At 40.6% G+C, this 21,950-nt stretch overlaps 1 protein-coding gene across 2 annotated transcripts in view; it reads right to left on the reverse strand.

Annotated features, from left to right (window-relative positions):
• The window catches only part of KLHL7 (kelch like family member 7), a 32,243-nt gene that overhangs the window by 8,939 nt on the left and 1,354 nt on the right, over window positions 1–21,950 (reverse strand). Inside the window, exons 2-7 of one of the 2 annotated variants that reach the window (XM_061997369.1) lie at window positions 18,992–19,094; window positions 17,990–18,083; window positions 16,703–16,827; window positions 8,708–8,883; window positions 5,385–5,559; window positions 3,826–3,968 (exon numbers count right to left, since the gene is read on the reverse strand). In XM_061997369.1, the coding sequence (XP_061853353.1) occupies window positions 3,826–3,968; window positions 5,385–5,559; window positions 8,708–8,883; window positions 16,703–16,827; window positions 17,990–18,083; window positions 18,992–19,094 (816 nt within the window). The remainder of the gene's footprint in view (window positions 1–3,825; window positions 3,969–5,384; window positions 5,560–8,707; window positions 8,884–16,702; window positions 16,828–17,989; window positions 18,084–18,991; window positions 19,095–21,950) is intronic. The other variant, XM_061997370.1, reaches the window with a different exon arrangement.

Here is a 21,950-nt window from a genome sequence, read left to right on the forward strand (position 1 = left end):
ATCCTCCTCTTTCAGCAGGAGGCAATTTAGGTCATTCTCTTGTAACGCTCTTCAGTGTTAGTCTGCACCAAATAGAACTAACTTCAACTTACGCATTTTACACATTTAAGAACTATGCAGAAGCATTGCTGTCTGTCACAGTCAAGATCCACACAGCCCTGGGCAGTGGCAAGCCTCATTTTGGAGGTACTGAACAGGGAAAGACCAAGATAGACATATGGCGACATGTTGCCTGCTGGTCTTCATTTTCAACCAACTGTGATGCAGGACACTAGAGGCAGAAGCTGTGTATTTGCACTTAATAGCTTTTGGAAGGCTTTTTTTCCTCTTTCATGAATTTATTTAATCCCTTATTAAAAACATCTGAACTCCTAGCAGCCACAAAAACCTATGACAAGAACAGCGCTTGTAATAAACCATGAGAAAAAGTACCTTCTTTTGTTTAAGACTTTTCCCTTGTTTTCAGTTGATAGCTCCTCTTCCAAGTTTGTCAGGGAAAACAGCAGACATGCCTAATGTGGTCAACCTCTGCACTGATAGCTTATTGACTTATAGCCCTGTCTTCATAAAAGGTATGCTAGTTCCCTTAATCATCAAGAAATAGTGATGCCAGGCAACTGTTACTTTCTAGCTGCTATTGCTGGATTTTGCACCACTTGGAAGTTAAACCTTCCAGCCATTTCTGGTCACCAGAGACAGCAATTTTAAAAGAATAAATATATTGCTGCCTCAGAATCCTATAAAGCTACGTGTAACTTTCCATCAAAAATTCATAAAACAAAAACTATTTTACTCCCAATCGGGTGGGGGTGGGGGGAGGGAGAAGCTTTTAAAGAAAATTCCACAAGAAAATACTTCCCACCACCAATAACAGAACATTGAGGATTTCTAGTAGTATTCTAAACCCAAAATAGTGCCAGATTGTTCCACAAGTTTTATGCCCATCTGCATCTGTCCTGTTGCATCATTTTGTTCTCTTGATGAAGTACATGCATCAATAAAAATCATTTACAATGCAAAGACAACAAATATAGACTTAAAGGAATACTGCTAACAGTCTCAACAAATAACACACGGTATCCAATCCATTCTTATTTCAAGAATCCTTTTTGACATGGAAACGAAGATCAACATTAGAGACTAATTTTGCATGCAAAGCAATTAGTGAAAATTAAAATTTTTGCACTAGTTTTATAGTGTTAGAATTATTGAAATTTATATTACAATTGAGAAAATATTTTCAGGAGAATCATAACCTTTGTTTTGAACATCTCTTTTTCAGCTGATGTAAGAATTCATTTAAATTACTGAATTTAATGAAAAGAGAAAAAAGAAAAAGAACTCAGTCACTATTCCATCAGTTCAACAGACAAATAACTTAAATTCTTTCCCAAGGTCCTAACCTTGCAAAAGTACATACACAACCTTAATTGTCTGCTTTGTGACACTCCCATCATCTTTTGATGAGACTAGAGTTAAACATGATACAGTCTCTGCAGCACTGGAGCCTGACATCCCACACATTTCACATGCACATGATGCTAATCCAACAAGGCTTCTGGATCCTTGGTTTGTTGCATTTAATAAGCTAATGTCACATAGTTAATGATCAAACTCAGATAATGAAGCAAAACATCCAGAAAAGGACATTTAAATAGCATAGAGCTGGAAGTGAAGTAAGTAAAAGCTATTCAACGAGACACAACAGGCTAGCTAAGAATACTCAGGAAAGCAAATAAGCACTACGAAAACATTCAAGGAAGACATGCTTGTTAGAAATCAAGATTTCCAATTACCTACTTTTTTCCTTCTATTTCCCTGCCCCCCACCCTTCTCCCCCATTAATCCACATGCAAGGCTATAGAATTTGATCAAGAGGCAGTTCTGCAAAATTTCTTTCATACTCAATTGTTTCTTAGTTACACCTGGACAAATAGTCTATGACAGAAATGAGCTATTTTATCCTATGCTTTATGTAGACTTACATAGATATGACTGTTTGTCCACAAAATAGAATTATTTTTAATATTATACTTTAGATCTGACTGAAGATCACCTAACTACAAACATCATTTTCCTTTTAGTTTGAAGTCTCTGCCTGTTGCTCCCACTCATCATGCACCAAGATTATTATTTTTCAAATAAGATTAAGTTTTCAGAAAATACATACATGGTAACAACTGGGAGAGCCTTCTAAAGAGTAGTAAAGCAACAACCCCCATCTTGTGAGTTCTGACCACCAGTGACATTAGGCACTTAAGGAACTTAACCTATCAGTTAGGGTAAAGAGACCACGTGAACACAGTGTGGATAATACTATGGCCAATTAATGACTGGGACAGTAAATCGCAAAGCTAGTTTCCATCCTAGCTAAAAAACAGCTTTGTCTCAACACAAATAACTGGAGAGTAAAAGAAAGACACTTTGATCCGATTTCCTTCTGATAAAAGGAAGCATACTGGGTGAATTTCAACTCGTTAAAATGCCCAAACCAAGTAACTGTTTGGAAACGATGAGAATGCCCTGATCAAGGCTTCCCCAAATCAGACCTTGGGAAGAATTATTGTCTGTGTTCCCTTCACCTTCTGGCTCACAGTGGGAGTACTGCTTTCTTTGTTGAGTTTATGTACGTATGGAACTATGTTCTGACCTTTCTTTTCTCAGAAGGAAATCAGATCAAAGTTTCTTTCTGGCCATTACTTAACAATTTGGAATTCCCAATAAAAATACATACAAAAAGTCTCTCAAACTAAGTCAATAAAGGTGGTAGTTTTTTCTCCAGACTTGAGTGGTGCTCAAAGAAGGCAGTTTCAATTTTATCTTACATAAGGGAATGTGAATGATGAGTTCAGAACACATCCCAAAGACTCATTCATTCTGAATTAGATTTGACAGGGCTCACATTGACTATAAACCTCACACAGATAGCACAAAACTGTTCAAAATTATGACAAGCATTTAATATGCTGAGTCAGAACAACCAGAATTTCTATAACAAAATATTACATGTATGTGGTCTTGTAATTTGAGAGCCCTGACCTTTACGTAGCAACTCTTTTGTATTACTGCATGTGTTTGCCTGGCAAAATAGAGTATGGATAATCCTTTTGCATGCAGCTGGTATTTCTAGACCATCTAGTCTGAGCAGCTTAAATATACACCACTCCTATGGCTTGATTTTATTCAGAAATCATGGAAACAAATTTCAGGCAAAGCTTACTTGCTCTAAATTGGCCATATCTAAATTTCTTATTGTAGAAACTTACTCTATTCCACTTAGAAAATATTTGGGTCCCAATTCTTCTCCTTATATACTCTTAAGAACTAACAAAATTGTGAACCATTGGGATTTAGAAGCGGCCACATACTTATAATAAATCCACTGAAAAACCACCTTACACTCTAAAACCAGCTTCTATGCTAATATTTGAGCCAATAATTTAATTTGTGATAAAAGGAAATTGCTTTGAGTTATTCTCAATGTGCATGCACATGCATACAGACTTCCATATATTCCTAACAGACTGCTTGATGTTTTGATGACCTTTCATTTAATTCCAATCAATTCTCAACTCAGATGGCTTTATCAGAATTCTGTATCTAATATTGTCAATAAACAAACACACAATCATTGTATTAAAAGGTCTAGGTATATAGACTTGAAAATATCTAATTAACCGTACTCTTCCAACTGTATACCCAAGAGGCAAAGAACACATCCTTCCTAATACCGTTTTGCAGATCACTTTGTCTTAGTATCATCAGTAAATAAAAGGCGTAAGATTACAAACAGTGAATCTTAATGCATTCTGAGGTAACGATTACCTTGGGATTAAAATATCTGCAGGACTGGGGCTGTGAGCCTCCAAACAAAGCAATGCGATAATCATGTTTTTTCCTTCTCGGCCGCGTACCTTCCACCAGCTCTTCTCTGTCTTCTGGGGAAAGGAGGTGGTATCGCATCCCACCTGGAAGGAAGACAACAACTTGCTTGTAGTGTAGCTCATAAATGGAAAGTGATGTTTGAGAGGCAGGGATGAGGGAAGAGGAAGGGGAGAGAAAAGGGGGAAACTGAATGTTGACATTATACCTATAAAGCTTTGATTTAAAAGGGAAGAATGCACAGCAGCATGTGAGGATGGGAGCATATATCCAGATTTAAATTCTATTTCAAGTTGCCTGCTCCATGTGAAAACAGGACATGGATACAGATTCATCAATTGACTGAACAGCTCTCTGGCCAATATTAACTAGAAACTAGGTTTGTCACATTGAAACAGGCAAAAGAAAGCAAACACAAAGAAAAGGAAAGGCATCAGAACTGGCAACCTAAACACTGATGTTACAAGAAGGGATGTGAATGCAATGAGAGTCAACCATGCCTACCTCCTCAACCCTCAATTTCTGGTTAATAAGGAGGATGTCTCTAGCACCCTGTACCTCATGAAAAACCCTTATTAGCTTGACAATGCAAAATATTAGTTACATTTGGTATAAAAAAAATAATCATCCTCCTCACAAACATTTCAAACATTTTAGTGACATTACAAGCTACTAAAACCAAACAAAAATCCTTATTTCTTAAACAATGCACCCAACTCCCTGTAACACAAGAGCTAAGACTGAGATGTCAATGGTCAGCAAATACTTACCAACATCTAGGTTAATTTGAACCTGGCTCATTGAGACTGAAAGAAAACAGTTGTGACCCATTTTTTAGTTCTACACTAAAATGAAGCCAAGTAGTTAATCACTACTCAAATTAAAAAAAATCTTTACAAAACATTTATCAACACCTCGCTTTTCTTTCTTAAGATGCCAAAATTTCACAAATGGTGTCTAACAACAAAAGGGAAGCTTGTTTCCCTCCTCATCTGCACCTTGAGAATGCAACAGTGTGTAGGCTCAATGGTCAGTATATATTAGAGATAAAAATAGTGCAACATATGCTTAACCATTCTAATTGGCTTGGGGAAGTTTTACAATATTCAAAATGTTGACAGGTAACATTTCTTTTATTAATTCATGTACGAACATAAACAGTATTGAAGCTACTAGCCTGTCCCAAAGGCACACCTAACACTTCCAGTTACCCTAATGACTCTTTGACAAAACTCTCCATTCCATTACTTGTCATGGAGTTCATGTCATTTGCCAAGATAAAAGAAATTAAAATCACACTCTATTACATAAAGTGGGTTTTATTTACATGATAGTCTGCCAATCCAACTTCAACCAACACAACATCCTAGAGGGAACACAGTCAGACAAATTTAATGTGAAAATGTTGCCAGAGCATTTTAAAGCAAACAGTTTTCAAAAATTCCACATTATTTTTTTTAATTATACAGAGCATTACAGATTTTAGCTAGAAGTCAACTTACTGATCACCATTTTAAGGCATTCTGGGTTATCCTGAATAAGAGGTTCAGCCTGAACTGTTTTACTTAAGAAGTTCTTTGATATAAGAGGAAATCGGACTTTAGCAAGAATATCAACCATGTACGGCTGGCGATTTGGCTCATCGTACTTCAGCCATCTGACTGCTGCATCATAAACCTTAAACAAGAGAAGGAAAAGATAAGGTACATCACCACACAGTAAGACAAATAGCTAAACCTTAATGCTCCAAATTGATTCTTCCTACTGCTGGAGGTTAACTTACACTACCATTTTAGTGTGTGGGGATCCATCATCATCTTCCCAAAAAAACCCCAAGAGAACAACCAACCCCTCAAAAAGGCAATGCTCAGATATGAAATAAAACAAAGACAACCACAGAATAAAACCCACCTAAAAACTAAAAAAAAAAAAAAAAACCAACCAAACCAACCCACTACTTCTGCTGTTTAACTTTTTTCTCTTCCATATGGGAAGCATGAATCTACAATACACATTTCTGTGGGTAGCCTCTGTATCAGGGTAAGCTTAGTATGCTTCAAGTTCCATACCACAAGTAATCCTTCACCAGAAGTGTTGAAATAGTTGCTGCTTCATCTAGTCTCCCCAGCTGACAAATCATTTCATTACCATATCATAGTGTTGCTATTATGTCTTAGGGGGCCATTTAAATTCTAATTTTTAGCTGCAGACTACCATAAATATATCAGAGAGCATTCTCTCCATCTCCTCTTTACAGAAAAAGATAACAGGTTTTCGTAGAGGGTAGGGAGGACAGAACTGGGAAGGTAACCTAGCAATCTGCTCTAATAATGATTGTCCTCAGGGTGAGGAAGGAAGGAAACAAAAATCCAGTATTACCTATTTATTAGGACACTTCCATGCTACTCTTGAACACAGCAAACTTATCTACTATGCTGCCACTTCAGAGTCAGTGTCAACATCATTACAAGTGATGGCACAGTCAGTACCTACTCCTGTAGTTGTAACTGATCACAGTGGTCAGTGGTGAGTGACTGAGAATGTAGAAAGACATTTAATGGCAGAATTACAGTTATTCTGAAGAACTGCTAAACCACCTCAGTTGTAATTCTGCAAAATGAGCAGAGAGCAAGGGAGAGTAATGATGTTTTTTGAAATATTTAAGGCTCAATTCTAACAGCTAAGGAAATTCAAAAGAATGACTGAGAGGAATGTTGTATCCCTTCATCAACAGAAGTGTTACTTGCATATCATAAAAATAGGGCAGCTAGTAATTAAAGCTACTTTCCTTTTTTTGATAGATGTAAGTATGTTTTACTGTCAACTTTCTAGCATTAAACCTGAGAGATAAGATTCCTATAGTTATCACTTGCAAGCTTCTGCAGTTTCATACTACCACTTTTCTTAACGAATTTTAATTATATTGTGCTGCCTATATAAAACCTCTACCACTGTTGCCAAATTAAAGCATGCCAACCTATCTTACCAACACAACTTCAAGAATGTAAATTCCAAAGTGTCATTTTGGCTGCAAGCCATATAACACTTCCAGCTTTGAGAATGTTATCCTGTGACCTGAACTTTTCCCAGTACATGGCAAGAACATTGAACTGTAACATAACTTGTAATTATACTTTTAACTAGTCAACTATCAGATTAATCACCTGGTATTATCCCCCATTCTTAGTAATTCTTATTTTCATTGAAGCTTTTCACTGAAACAGATACATTGAAGAAAACACATTAATTCTGTGAAAGCTAAGCTTCACAGTCAGAAAGATATCCATTTCTATCTAAGTGGCTATACATAGTGACTGTGAGATCTCTGTGTTGCCCTTCAAAGGTATAAGTCTCATAATGACCTAAACAAACTTAAATTGCCTGGTTCAAGCACCAGAACAACATAGATAGAAAAGCAAGATGTCAGTTTGTTTTCAACAGATTTGACTGTGAAGCTATAAGATATACCCAACAGCTGCAACTGTCCTGCAATCATCTCTTTTGGCTGCAGTGCAGACACCTATATTCTTCCAATTTTCCTGCTGTAGGAAGGAGGAGCTGGCAAATAAGTGTCCATGGCTGTGCTATAAGCTGAATCAAGTTTTCCAAGTGGGAAAGCTGTGAATGTCATTTCTACCACAGGTTACAATTTTTGAGTGAAACTCCAGGTTACTTTCAGCCACCGGAACGTTTTTGTGTCCACTCCCTTAAATAAAGATCTTCCATCAATCCATCACTGTTATCTAACTTTCAGTATTTTGTTCATCTTGCTTCCAAGTCCATCAGTTCCTGAAGCTGAACTTGTACAAGTGTATGTTCCATCAGACATCAATTCCTTTCTGAAATGGACTGAGATCATACTCAGGTGGAAACATATAACCATTAAGGTGCAGTTTGCTTACCACTCTGAAGTAGTTCACTTTCACTGATAGCACATGAACCCCAATCTATGAGCAACTGCTATGATCTATCAAACTTAATTCAGCACCTGGGATGCATCAAGAAGAGTGTGTCCAGCAGGTTGAGGGAGGTTTTCCTCTCTCTCTACTCTGCCTCATCTGGAGTACTGTGTCCAGTTTTGGGCTCTGCAGCTCAAGAGGGACAAGGAACTTCTGGAGAGAGTCCAGCAGGGGGATCAGGGGACCAGAGCATCTTTCTTATTAGGAAAGGCTGCGGGAACTGGGGCTGTTTAGCTTGGAGGAGACTGTGGAGGCCTCATTAATACTTACAAGTATTTAAAAGATGTATGTCAAGGGGATGGGGCAACACTTTTTTTTCTGTAGTATCCAGTGATAGGACAAGGGGTAATGGACAAAAGCTGGAACACAGAAAGTTCCACTTAAAGAAAAATGTCTTTACTGTGAGGGTGACAGAGCCTAGACACAGGCTGCTCAGAGGGGTTGTGGAGTCTCCTTCTCTGGAGGATTTCAAAACCCACCTGGACACATTCCTGAGTGACCTGATCTAGGTGAACCTGCTTCTGCAGGGGAGTTCGACTAGATAATTCTTAGAGGTCCCTTCCAATTCCTACTTCTGTGAATCAGAAGCCCTATAGCTACTTTGATAAAGGAAACTGTTTTGCTTATCCCCTTTGTGACTTTTCTTCCTAGTGTGTGGAAACAATACATATAGTAGTCATACTTGCAAATTGGACTTTCATTAATAGTTGGTTTTGATCAAGCTAGGATGCACTTTTTATGCTATAATTTAGCAAGCACTCTGTGCATCATATACTGTAGGCATCAGAAGTGAGATACATTTTAAACCAGTTCACGATTAAAAAAAGACAGTTCAATGCTTTTCTGGTATGAGACAGGGATCTCACCTGGTCTTCTGCCCTCACTGTCAATGTATCCTGGTTCAGGAGATGTGTCACACGCTTAACATCAAGCTGAAGAAACTCATCTGTCTTGTAAACTTCAGTGAAATGCTGATGGATAAAGTCATCTGCAGTGGCTTTCAGTTCTGGACAGTCCAGGCACTCTGCTAACACACTTATACCTATGAAGGAAAAATTATGAAAAAAATCCTCCCTAACTTGAACTGCAATTACCTTTAATAGATTAAAACAGAATAAAATTACTGCAATTTCCATGACACTTGCAACTGCCACTTACTATTTATTACCATGCTGGCTTTTTTTAAAAAAAAAGCCCACATGTAGTCATAATTCATCTGCAACTCAAGACAGACTAAGATAAGCACAGGCTGCTGATCCCTACACCTATGGAACTAACTGGAGTCAGACTGGAGTTCAGTTGCTGGTCGGGAGCAGTTGTGTCGGGTCCCGGGTGGTGAGCAACTGCGCACCATCCCCTTTGTATATCCCTTCATTTACTGTTATAACTGTTCTTCCTGAACTTGTTTCTTCTTATTGTTGTTCTATTAAACTGTTCTTACTTCAACCTACGCAGGTTTTTCCTTTTTCTCTGGTTCCTCTCTCCCAGGGGGAGGAGTGAACGAGCACCCTCATGGCTCTTTGTCCCTGGCTGGACAAAACCACCACATTATTTGATGCCCAATGTGAGGCCCACAAAGTTGAAATAAGACAGAGCGGTCTGAAACAATTTTCCTGTGTACATTTCTGATATTAGTTAAAAAGTTGCTGGTCACAATGTTGATTTATATGCTTGCATGGTGTTGGTCAATATTTTCTCATATGAACTATGTATTCTCTGTGATAGTGTTTATTGCCTTTGGAAAAGGGACAAAAGCACTCATTCTGATATACTGGTTATTGGCTTATGGTACGGTTGTATCACTGGGTATGGAGCTAGGCCAGTACTTGTACATGACTTGGTTGTCATTTCTGCAACTTGGACATTTCCTCTCAGAATGTAGTGACAATAATGACACTCACTTCAAGAGAAAAATGGAGGGACACAATTTTTTCATCTTTTCCATCCTCCCTTGCTCATTCAGGTTAACTGCAATAGCTTTTGACAATTCAGAATACACTTGGGATGTTCCAGCCATCATGGTTTTATTGTTCTGTCCTCTAGGTAGGGTGTTTTTCTTGGGTAGGGTTGCAAAATTTGTTTTTCAGACTGTTATGAGGTTGGGCAGCTATGGAGGGATTGACATACAGGAGAATATGAACAGGTATTGGAAGAGTTTTTTACTTGTACAGATTAGGAATGTCACCCTAGCAACAACTGCGGCTATTCAAACCGAGGCAACTGACACTGTTGCTGCCCTAACTCCAATAGCAGACACTGATTCTGAATCAGAGGATCTGTGCCAGTGTCAGTTGCTCCTGTCCAGAAAAAGAAATACACAAAAAAATCAGTTCGCCTTGTGAGGGATGAAGATGAACCAGGGTCATCACGGGAGCGGGAGGAAGAGTCAGAGCCAGAGATAATCACCCAGTCCTTGTCCCTGAGCAAACTGTGAGAAGCAAGAAAGGATTACAGCTGCCACCCCAGTGAGCACATTGTCACCTGGCTGCCCTGATTCTGGGAGAATGGGGCCCACAGCTTGGACTTGGAGGGCAGGGAAGCCAGACAGCTGAGCTCTCTGTCCCAGGATGGCGGCATTGACAAGGCTATTGGAAGAAAGACAGAAGTCCTCAGCCTCTGGAGAAGACTTTTGTCAAGTGTGAAGGAAAGAAGATTCTTCAAAGAAGACACCATATGCCACCCAGGCAAGTGGACCACAACGGACAAAGGTATCCAGTACCTGAGGGAGTTAGCTGTGCTGGAAATTATTTATAATGAGCAGTCACCAACAGACCCAGATGAGGTCCAGTGCACACAGTCTATGTGGCGAAGATTTCTGCAAAGTGCACCATCATCTTATGCTAATTCATTGGCAGTCATCTCCTGGAAAGAAGGCAAGGGGGAAATGGTGGGGAAAATGGGTGTTCAACTTCGGCAATATGAAGAAAGTCTGTCTTCCTCCCTACAGGCTGTTGTTTCAGCTGTAGATAAAAGTCACAAGAGTTCTGCCAATTCAAAGAAGATATGTCCTGCCCTCCACCTGCCCGAGTCCATACTTCAGCTATTAGTAGATGTCCCTCTGTTCAAGAGAGGGAACATAGAGGGCACACACCACGAGGTGCTTTGTGGTCTTACCTGCAGGACCAGGGAAAGAACATGAACAAGTGGCATAGGCAATCTACTTTGGCCTTAAGGGCACAGGAGTTATGGTGAAAAATGGTTACAAGAAGCAATTTCTCCTGGAAAGATGCCACTCCGCTTTCCAGTGAGCAGCGCCCTAGGCAGAATAGAAGGGTTGATCTCAATTCTGATCCCCTCGAGGGGACTTCTAGCTCTTTTCTACAAAAAGTATGCAATGACTGCCATGGCCAGTACTAGGGAGGCCCTGCCTCCAACCAGGTGGAGGAGAGGGACAACCGAATTTATCGGACAGTGTGGATCCGATGGCCTGGCACATCAAACGCACAAGAGTACAAGGCTTTAGTGGATACCAGAGCACAATGCACTCTGATGCCATCAAGCTGTAAAGGGACAGAATCCATTTTTATTTCTGGAGTGACAGGGGGATCTCAACAGCTAACCCTGTTAGAAGCTAAAGTGAGTTTAATTGGGCATGAGTGGCACAAACACCCCATTGTGAGATGCTCAGAAGCTCCGTGTATCCTGGGCATAGACTGCCTCAAGAAAGGGTATTTTAAGGACCCAAAAGGGTACTGGTTGGCCTTTGGTGTGGCTGCAGTGGAGACAGAGGAAACTGAACAACTGTAAAGCATGCCCGGCCTCTCAGAGGACCCTTCTGATGTGGGTTTGCTGGTGGTCGAAGAACAACAGGTGCCAATTGCGACCACAACAGTGCACTGGTGGCAATATCGCACCAGCAGAGATTCAGTGATTCCCATTCATAAGTTGATTCACCAACTGGAGAGCCAAGGGGTGATCAGCAAAACCCACTCACCCTTTAACAGTCCCATATGGCCAGTCTGAAAGTCTAGTGGAGAGTGGAGACTGACAGTGGACTATCGTGGCCTGAATGAAGTCAGGTCGCCGCTGAGTGCAGCTGTGCCAGACATGCTGGAACTCCAATATGAACTGGAGTCCAAGGCAGCCAAATGGTATGCCACCATTGATATTGCCAATGCATTCTTCTCAATTGCTCTGGCAGCAGGGTGTAGGTCCCAGTTCACTTTCATTTGGAGAGGGATTCAGTATACCTGGAATTGACTGTCCCAGGGGTGGAAACACAGCCCCACCATCTGCCATGGACTGATCCAGGCCACACTGGAGAAGGGCGAGGCCCCAGAACACCTGCAATACGTTGATGACATTGTTGTGTAGGGCAACTCAGCAGAGGAAGTTCTTGAGAGAGGGAAGAAGATAATTCAAATTCTTCTGAAGGCTGGTTTTGCCATTAAACGAAGTAAGGTCAGAGGGCCTGTGCAGGAGATCCAGTTTTTAGGAATAAAATGGCAGGATGGACGTCGGCATATCCCAATAGATGTGATCAACAAAACTGCAGCCATGTCTCCCACAACTAGCAAAACGGATACACAAGCTTTCCTAGGTGTTGTGGGTTTTTGGAGAATGTACATTCCAAATTACAGTATGATTGTGTGCCCTCTCTACCACGTAACACGGAAGAAAAATGATTTTGAATGGGGTCCTGAACAGCAACAAAATTTTGAACAAATTAAACAGGAATTTAAACACACAATGGCGCTTGGGCCAGTCCAGACAGGACCAGATGTTAAAAATGTGCTCTACACCGCAGCTGGGGAGAATGGCCCTACTTGGAGTCTTTCGCAGAGAGCACCTGGGGAGACTCAAGGCCAACCCCTTGGGTTCTGGAGTTGGGGATACAGAGGATCCAAGGCCCGATACACTCCAACTGAGAAGGAGACACTGGCAGCATATGAAGGGGTTCAAGCTGCCTCAGAAGTGATTGGCACAGAAATGTAACTTCTCCTAGCACCCTGACTGCCAGTGCTGGGCTGGATGTTCAAAGGGAGGGCCTCCTCCACACATCATGCAACTGATGCTAAATGGAGTAAGTGGATCGCACTGATCACACAACGAGCTCGTGTAGGAAATTCTAGCTGCCCTGGAATTCTGGAATTGATCATGAACTGGCCAGAGTGTGAAGACAGTGAAATATCACCAGAAAAGGAGGCAACATTTGCTGAAGAGGCCCCACCATACGAGGAACTTCCAGAAGACGAGAAGTGGTATGCCCTGTTCACCGATGGGTCCTGTCGTCTTGTGGGGAAGCATCAGAGGTGGAAGGCAGCTGTGTGGAGTCCCCTATGCAAAATTTCAGAAGCTGCAGGAGAGGGTGAATTGAGCCAGTTTGCAGAGGTAAAAGCCATCCAGCTGGCTTTAGACCTTGCTGAACGAGAAAAATGGCCGAGGCTTTATCTCTACGTTGACTTGTGGATGGCAGCAAATGCTGTGTGGGGGTGGTTACAATAATGGAGGCAAAACAACTGATAACGACGGGGCAAACCCATCTGGGCTGCCCCAGTATGGCAAGACATCTCTGCTCGGCTGGAGAAGCTAGTTGTGAAGGTGCTCCATGTAGATGCCCACATACCTAAGAACAGGGCCATAGAAGAACATCTGCATAACCTGCAAGTAGATAAGGCTGCAAAGATTCGAGTAGCTCAGGTAGATTTGGATTGGCAACACAAGGGGGAGGTTTTTTTAGCTCGGTGGGCCCATGACACCTCAGGTCATCAAGGAAGAGATGCCACCTATAAATGGGCTCATGATCAAGGATTTAACCTTGGACACCATTGCACAGGTTGTCCATGAGTGTGAGACGTGTGCTACAATCAAACAAGCCAAATGGTGGAAGCCCACATGGTATGAAGGGCGATGGCAGAAATATAAATACAGAGAGGCCTGGCAGATTGATTACATCACACCGCCATGTGCTCACAATGGTGGAGGTGACCACCGGCTGGTTGCAAACACCCTGTGTATCATGCCACTGCCTGGAGCACCATCCAGGGCCTTGAAAAGAAAATCCTCTGGCAATGTGGCACTCCAGAAAGAACTGAATCAGACAATGGGACACACTTCTGAAACAACTTCATAGATGTCTGGGACAAAGAGCATGACACTGAATGGGTTGATCACATCCCCTATCATGCACCAGCCTCAGGAAAAATTGAACGACACAATGGACTATTGAAGACCACACTGAGAACAATGGGGGGTGGGACATTCAAATATTGGGATACACATTTAGAAAAGGCCACCTGGCTAGTCAACTCCAGAGGATCTGTGAACAGAGCTGGCCTTGCCCAACCGGAACTTTTACATACTGTAGAAGGGGATAAAGTCCCTGTAGTGCACGTAAAAGATCTGTTAGGGAAAGCAGTCTGGGTGAGTCCTACCTCGGGACCTGGGTGTACTTGGTGGGTGATGTGCAAGGATGGGGAAATTCAGTGTGTACCTCAAGGAAATTTGATTTTGGGTGAGAATAGTGTGTGAATTCCATGAAATGAATTGTATTATGTGTTAACTAACTTTGCTGTTGTATGTCACCATTACCATAGTTGCTCTATGCCATATCACTGACACTGCAGTAAGAACCACCCAGATCACTGAAGGATGGACCTGGACAAGCAAGAAACAGAATGGTGGAATGTGAATTGGTGCCCAGTGACATCCTCAAGATCAGTGCCTCCAAATTACAGGCAAGACACACCAAATAGACCAGTTGCAAACTCCTGATACTGCATGCAGTGACCTATCTCACACACACACCCCATCTGTCCTGCTGCGAAAGATTTATGATGAATGAAGACCTGAAGTTATGGACTAAATAGACTCAACAGAAACGTTAGGGGGATGGCCTATAAACTGAGGGAATTATATACTTCTCTGCGTGCCCATATTTTTTTCAGGAAGAGGAAGTGTGGTATTTCGATGTTGTATATTTTGAAACTAGGTATGACATAGATGGTATAGAATAAGGGGTGGTATGTCCTTGTTTGGGCTAGGATAAGGTTAACTTTGATGAGGAAGTAGGAAGGGGCACAGCATGGGCAGCTGACCCAGGCTGGCCAACAGGTATTCCATACCATACTGACGTCATGCCCAGTACATATAGGCAGGGAGCTAGTCAGGGGCAGTGCTGCGGAACCACGGGTTTGGCTGCCAGTTGGGAGTGGTTGTGTCAGGTCCCAGGTGGTGAGCAACTGCGGCACACACCATTCCTTTTCTATATCCCCTCATTTACTGTTACAACTGTTTTTTCTGAACTTGTTTCTTCTTATTCTTGTTCTATTAAACTGTTCTTATTTCAACCTATGCAGGTTTTTCCTTTTTCTCCAGTTCCCCACCCCGTTTCACCAGGAGGGCGAGGAGTAAGCGAGCACCCTTGTGGCTCTTTGTCCCCAGCTGGACAAAACCACGACAATCACAATAACAAAATCTAACCAGAACAGCTTGAGAAGCTGTATCCAGGTTTTATGACCTCCTTTGACCTGCTCAGGCAGCAGCAGTCACTAACAAAGCCCAATTTCCTTCAAGAGTCACAGTGAACTGAGTCAGTTCACTATAGAGTCAGCTGCAGACCAACACAAAAAATGATGTTGCTGCAAGGACAGGAGGTTGGCATAAAGGTATAAATAGCAACTGATACTGCAAAGCATTGTTTCAAACCTTCCAATTAGAAGCCACGTAATGTTAGAGCTTTTTAGTAGCAACTTTTGCTCATTGTTTTACAGTCTTCCTCCTCCTTCCACAGAGAAGATGGCAAAGGAGGTAGAAGGAACTCACCAACCCACAGGTTTCAACTAGCCTGAGCTGCTCTAAGTAAGAAAAAGCAAACTATAAAGATAAAATCCAAGTTGTTTAGCTCTTAACAAAATTTCTAGAGATTCAAAATAAGCCATGGTTCTTTCAAATATATATATTTTTTTTAAATCAACCATGGGCATGCCTATGAGTCTGCACAAAACACACTTCGACTGGCAAACAGTGCCTTGAGGAAAAATTAATTTAATCTTTACCTCCTTTTTTTGCCATATATAAATTAGCAATGAAGTATGCGAGTGTGAGACCATAATTAATTTTCTAATCAACAGCATCCACAGAGGATGGAATATGTCTCCAAGCAAGCATAACTGGCATTTTCCTTTAGAAGGTAATATCTTTCTTCCAGCAGTTTTCACAGCGGCAGCTGTACTGCACTGAAGGGTCAGTCAGCTACTCTGCCAAAATTACAGATATTAGAGAAATCTAACACATGACTGACATATTACTAGGAGAATTACATGACAAATGTCAGTAAGAAATCCTATTTGCAAGTCTATCTTTAGTCTCTGAAGTCCACCATATCTTAAGCAGGAAAAAACATTTAGTTCTACTTGTTTACCTTTTCTGTAACACCAAGTTCACATGAGGGCTACAGAACATATTACATATCACATCTGCCCAGATGACATTCATGAATTTCAGTCAAAACAAAGACCAACTAAAACCAAAAGCAATAAACCCAAAAGTAACCTAAACTTATCCTGTTGATATACATGGTAACTTTTGTCAAAATTACAACTCTGTGAAATTCTATCTCCCAAGTTCAGTAACAACTGAAAACTCCACCTTACTAAACAGCTGAGGTTCTCCAACAAGAAGCTGCAAGGTGTTGCCAAACTGAGATGAGTTCTAGCACAGTTGGTGGACACTGATACTGGCAAGACAACTGCTACATTGCTTTGTATACAAGCAAAGGACAACAGTTCAGATTCAGAGCAGAATTATTTTTACATGCCTGGATTTATTTCAATACTACTGTCTTTTAGTCAATACTACCTATTTTTCAGGAAGAGAAAAGTTAAAAATAAACAGTAAATTTAAGTCTGCATTTCTCTTACCAAGACAATTGGAAGCATCAACTTGTTCTTTTAAGAAGTCCACGCACATTTTTTTCACAGGTTCAATTTGATACTGGTTTGCTGCATCTAGTAAAGACTGGACATTATTGCTGTTAACTGAGATTCTGCAAAACAGAAGGGGTAAAATTAGTATCACTAAAATCACCTACTTTGTTGTAGTAAGGAAGAAAAAAAGGAACTTACACCAATCACATAATTGGCAAAATTATTTCCCTCCTATTTCCCCAAGAACCTTTCACACACAGTCTAAAGACACAACCTCCTTTCATGATCTTTCCAAATTGCTTTCATTTGCTCTACTTTACTGAGGAGTGCAAAGAGTTCCGAGTCCTAGATTCTGAAGAAAAGGCCTTTACCACAGGCCCTCTGCAGTACCATACTACTGCTTTGACTTGTGTGATTAGCTGCTTTCACTGAACAGAACCACTTTTCTGGTCTTCTACTCCCAAACAGCCACTAGCAAAATCTGTCTAAACTCATTGTCAAGACTGTTCCAGCTGATTTGCCCAGAGTGCTTAAGCAGAAGAACTAGTTTGGCAGTGCTTCAAGAGAAAGTACACAGTCCACAGGCAAGGGCCTGAGCAGTCGGGGAGACAACCATATGGCTGGGGTGCTGACACTGACTGTCTCTCACTAGGGACAGAGTATGCAATGGGATTCCTCTCAAAGAATGGAGAAAGCCTTCCTAAGGAGACATAATCCCATTAGTGCAAAGATGAAAGGACTGCCATCCATCTGTTAAGGGAGCTGATTAAGGAGTACTGTTTACAATCCTAGCAATCTCTACAAGCTCTGTTTAAAAAACCCCAACACAACCAAAACAAACAACAAACACAAGGACAAGGTGGGGAGAGAAATGTGTTCATAGAGTAGTTAGCCACCCTGTCTGTCTTGAGATGAAGGTATAACTCCTGGAAATGGTTCTGTGTGATAGCTACCTGTAGCTGTAAAGAGAATCCCTGCTGGTATCAATGAGGGCCTGGATTTCAGAAATATGAGAAACATCATTTGACTCCAACACTAAAGTCAAAAGCTTGAAACACTCTGAATTCCTTTCTAGAGACAAGTATCGCTCTCTTTAGTCTGTAGTGCTTCCTACTGATTAAATGAAAAGGGAAGAAGGAGAGAAGGTCTAGTCACATTCAGCTTTTAACAAAGTGAAGAATTGTAAATGTAACAAAACTGATGAATCATAAAAGCATTATTTTATCATTTGCAATTGGCATGCTTCCTAGAAAAAGTGTCAGCTTTAAATAACAAAGCTACCTTGCAGTATAAGCAAACTCCACGAGTTGTTCAATAATGTCAGGTTCTGCATCTTTTAGCTCCACTTCAAAGGACTTTGATTCAAGCATATTTGCTGCAAATAGATTAAAAGACAAACTACATCAGTAAGTCACTCCAGTTATTGTACATTTTGCAGACAGTAGAAAATAAACTGATTATACACGAAGTGGGAACCTGCTAAAAACTGCACACAGTTGATTGTTCTCTTCCCAGGAAACAAAGGAGGCCGTGGGACAAACAAGATAATACAAGTATGCACACACACCAGTTGTGTGAACTATGATAAATAGTATTAAATAGAAAAGGCCAGAGATGTTTTTGGCTGCAGTGCAGACTGCCAAGTAAACATTACCAAAACTAGGGAGCACATGCTCCACTATCAAAAGCTATTTCCACATTCAAGCTGATAACAGAGACAGCTGTGAGCTCCCCACATCCAGACACAGCATTGTAAGTTTGCTCACAGATGGTTTAAAGCTGACCACCAGAAGGCATGGTAACTTTACTTCTGGTCTTTAGTGTGTGTTTTATAACACAGTACTTCTACAGTTCACAGATGAGGCATGAGAAAGTAAGAGAAACACTACCTATTTTAATTTGTAAAGAATATTTACACTTCTGAAAGCCTATTTTATATGTGGAAGTGACTAACGGTGGAAAGCAATGGCGCAGACAAATTCTGTCATGGGAGTAGAAATTCCCAATTTTCAGGTTAAGAGAGGGACACACCTCTTAAGACATTGTATGGGCCCCAGTTAATAAGAGAGCTAAAATACGAAGTAACACTCTATCAAAAGAGAGTTAAAGGGAAAATTAGAGGAAAGGTGAACAGAGATTAATGGAAGAAGGGCACAAAATGTGGAAATCTTCACTTATATTTAAACCTGAAATTAATCACTTCATAAAATAAACAGTTTGTAAGCCACGGGTCTAACAGGATATCAGAAATGCTTATAATAAATCAATTTTGAAAAGACTTACTAGTGAACATCAAGTTAAAAAAATGACTGGCTGAAGCAAGCACAACACGGTGAGCTGGGATCTTTCTTTCTTGAACCATGAGAATTACATCACACAGAGTTTTCTAAATCAAAGAAAAAAAACAGACAAAGGCAGAAATCAGCATTTAAAAAAAAAGTTTCAACAATATTCCTTTCAAAACAGCTTATGGAAATGAATTCCTTTTCTTCACTCACACAACTCAAGAGTACTACGTAATAAAGGTTTTCTGGAAGTCAAAATTAAGTTCAGTAACCTGTAGAATTATCAAAGGTCAGTTCACCCATGAACCCATACCTTAAGGATGACAACAAATAACATGACCTTCAATCAAAGTTTTTCCTGTGGCTTTTATGTCAGCCTCTAATTACAGAGGCTCTGCAGCATCTAGCAGGGGCTGCATTTGTATTACACTTCTCATTCATCAGTGGCTCTCTTTCTCTACTCAGCTGTTGATGTAAAAGAAAAAACCCCATAGGAACCTCCTGTTTGAAGGCTGTCATCATATTGCCCAACCAGAGTGAAAGTGACAAATAAGTTCAAAGCATTCAATGGAACATTTTAAAGAAAATGTAACCAAAAGTATGACTTCTATGGAGGAGTTTGAGTGGTCACACCTGATGAGCAACTAACTTCAGACCTAAAACAATTACTTTTCATTTCTCATTTGTTGGCTATTTATCTGAAAGCTGTTAGTCTCTCCCCTACATGTGACCTGTCATGCACTAGAAAGGAAAGTGACAGAACTTACACAAGTTGTCCAGAGACATGAAAGGAGAATAAGGGATGAGGGTAAAAACATATAGTTTGAACAGATTCTCAAACAGTTTCCATACTTACCAAAATAAATGCACACTATACTACAGTTAATTGTAAGAACCTCTTTATTAACAAAGAAAAACTGAGCAGCATTGCTTTCTGAAAACAGGAATTAATTTTTGACTACTATCTTAAGTTCATGGAACTAATCTCAGAAACACGTACCTACGCCCATCCCAATACCAACCTCACAAAAGAGCATTTATTTCTACTGTGGGAAGTATATACTTGCCTAGAACAGTGTCAGAATGTTTTCCACTTACAGACGATATTATCTAGGACATATCTCACAAGGCTGACAATCCATATATGCAGCCCCTTCAGATAAAACTATGTTTTTAGTTTTTTGAAGGACACTCAGAAGCTTGTGCTGAACAAAATATAAATAACACATTAAACAAAAAATGTTCTAAGTCAGAATGGAACGTGATATACAGCTTCCTTTGCATGTCTGTAGCTTCAAACCATGTAGGATTGAAACAACAACAAAAAATAGACTATTTGAGAAAAGTTTCAGAAGAAATACTTTAAAACTGAAATTCTTAGGAGATCTGGTTCAAAACAAGCACTAGGAACTAGCAGTAAAACATATCAAAATCCTGTAGCGAAGCCTTGACAAGACTTGAAACTGTTGCTTGAACTCCACACTGCACTTCTAAGACACATTTAGTGTTGCAGCTCAGCATTTGAAGCATCTCTGATATTCTCAGGCTGCTCTGGCTACAGAAAAAATATCTGTCGACCAAAACAGAACATAATTTCATTTCTTTCCTTGGTATGGTTCTGGTTGTGACTGTTCTGTTTCAGCTACTGCTCATGTAAGGATTTCCGTCTTTCTTTCCAGAAGGACCCATTGGTGTCAGTTGCCTCAATGAGGCAACAGATGATTGGTGTTACATCAACCAAAGGACACACACAAGCATGAGCTTGCATTAGTGTGCGTAACCTTCCAAATAACAGGTTCAGCAACACCCTGCAACTCTTTCCCAGCTTCATTTTCAATTATATCACCCTTAGCTGACCTCCACTCAGCTGCAAAGTTGCAACAGAGGATTTATGAACATGTTAAACAACTCTGTAATTACAAACTCTGACAATGTGGGCCATCTCACATTAGAGATGATCCTCCATGCACTAAATGTACTTGCTCCAAACATCTTACCAGTACTAAGTGCAGGTATGCCCATAGTTTAAACTCTCATAGCCACGGAAGCTGCCTCTAGATGCCAGTTCACAGAAAAAGCAGCCTCTTTCAAATTAGCTGTACTTTCCAGTCATCCCAATTTCCTAAAGTATTAACCTAATGCATTTAAATAGCTAGTGCTCTACATGTACACTGCTATTTCCATCACAAGAAATTTTAAACTTATCTCACAGTTAGGTTTTACAACCACAGCATAGCTCTTGACTTAGCAAAATACAGGAAGAGCGAGCTTCCTGTAACTCCTCTTAAACTTTAGCAGAGCTAATCAGTTGAACTAGCACGTTTTCCTCTGGCTCCTGCTGACTTCCAAATTTTATCCTATATAGTCATACCTCCCCCAGTAATAGGTAACCTTCTCTTACAGACAACTGCTAAACAAAGCATGATTGTGATGAACCATGCAAGAATTTCTGGAGTGGTCAACACTGGGTGGGATATGAAAAGCCACCATCTGAGGTCAGATTAGAAATTTCCAGGAAATTCTGACAGCAGGCAGAATTCAGAGTTGTACCTCCCTGGGCATAATAGATTTTGAAATTTGAATCTGAAGTGCACACCGATTTCACAGCATTTAATCCTGATCTTCTCTCTTGCAAACAACACAACTACCTGTGTATAAGTGAGAGAAGAACAGGGTTGAAGCGCTTGAGAAAAGTGGAATCATCACCCTGTTATCACTTGCTGGGCCAGGACCCAAACTGATGATGAACACATCACCTGGACTGAGCCTTTGGTAAGACTAACACTGGGAGACAAGCAGCTAAACCCTAGTAGGCAACACATGACAGTGCCAAGCACAAAGCCACAAATTGTTCTTGAACATCTGGCTTCAGAGTCAGCTTTAATTCTGGCTCCACATCACTGTTTTTAGATGAACAGTAGTACCACAATCAAGACAACCCCTATTCTGAGAAGAAA

The sequence above is a fragment of the Colius striatus genome, chromosome 5, assembly GCF_028858725.1.
Source record: "Colius striatus isolate bColStr4 chromosome 5, bColStr4.1.hap1, whole genome shotgun sequence".
Taxonomy (NCBI): Eukaryota; Metazoa; Chordata; class Aves; order Coliiformes; family Coliidae; genus Colius; species Colius striatus.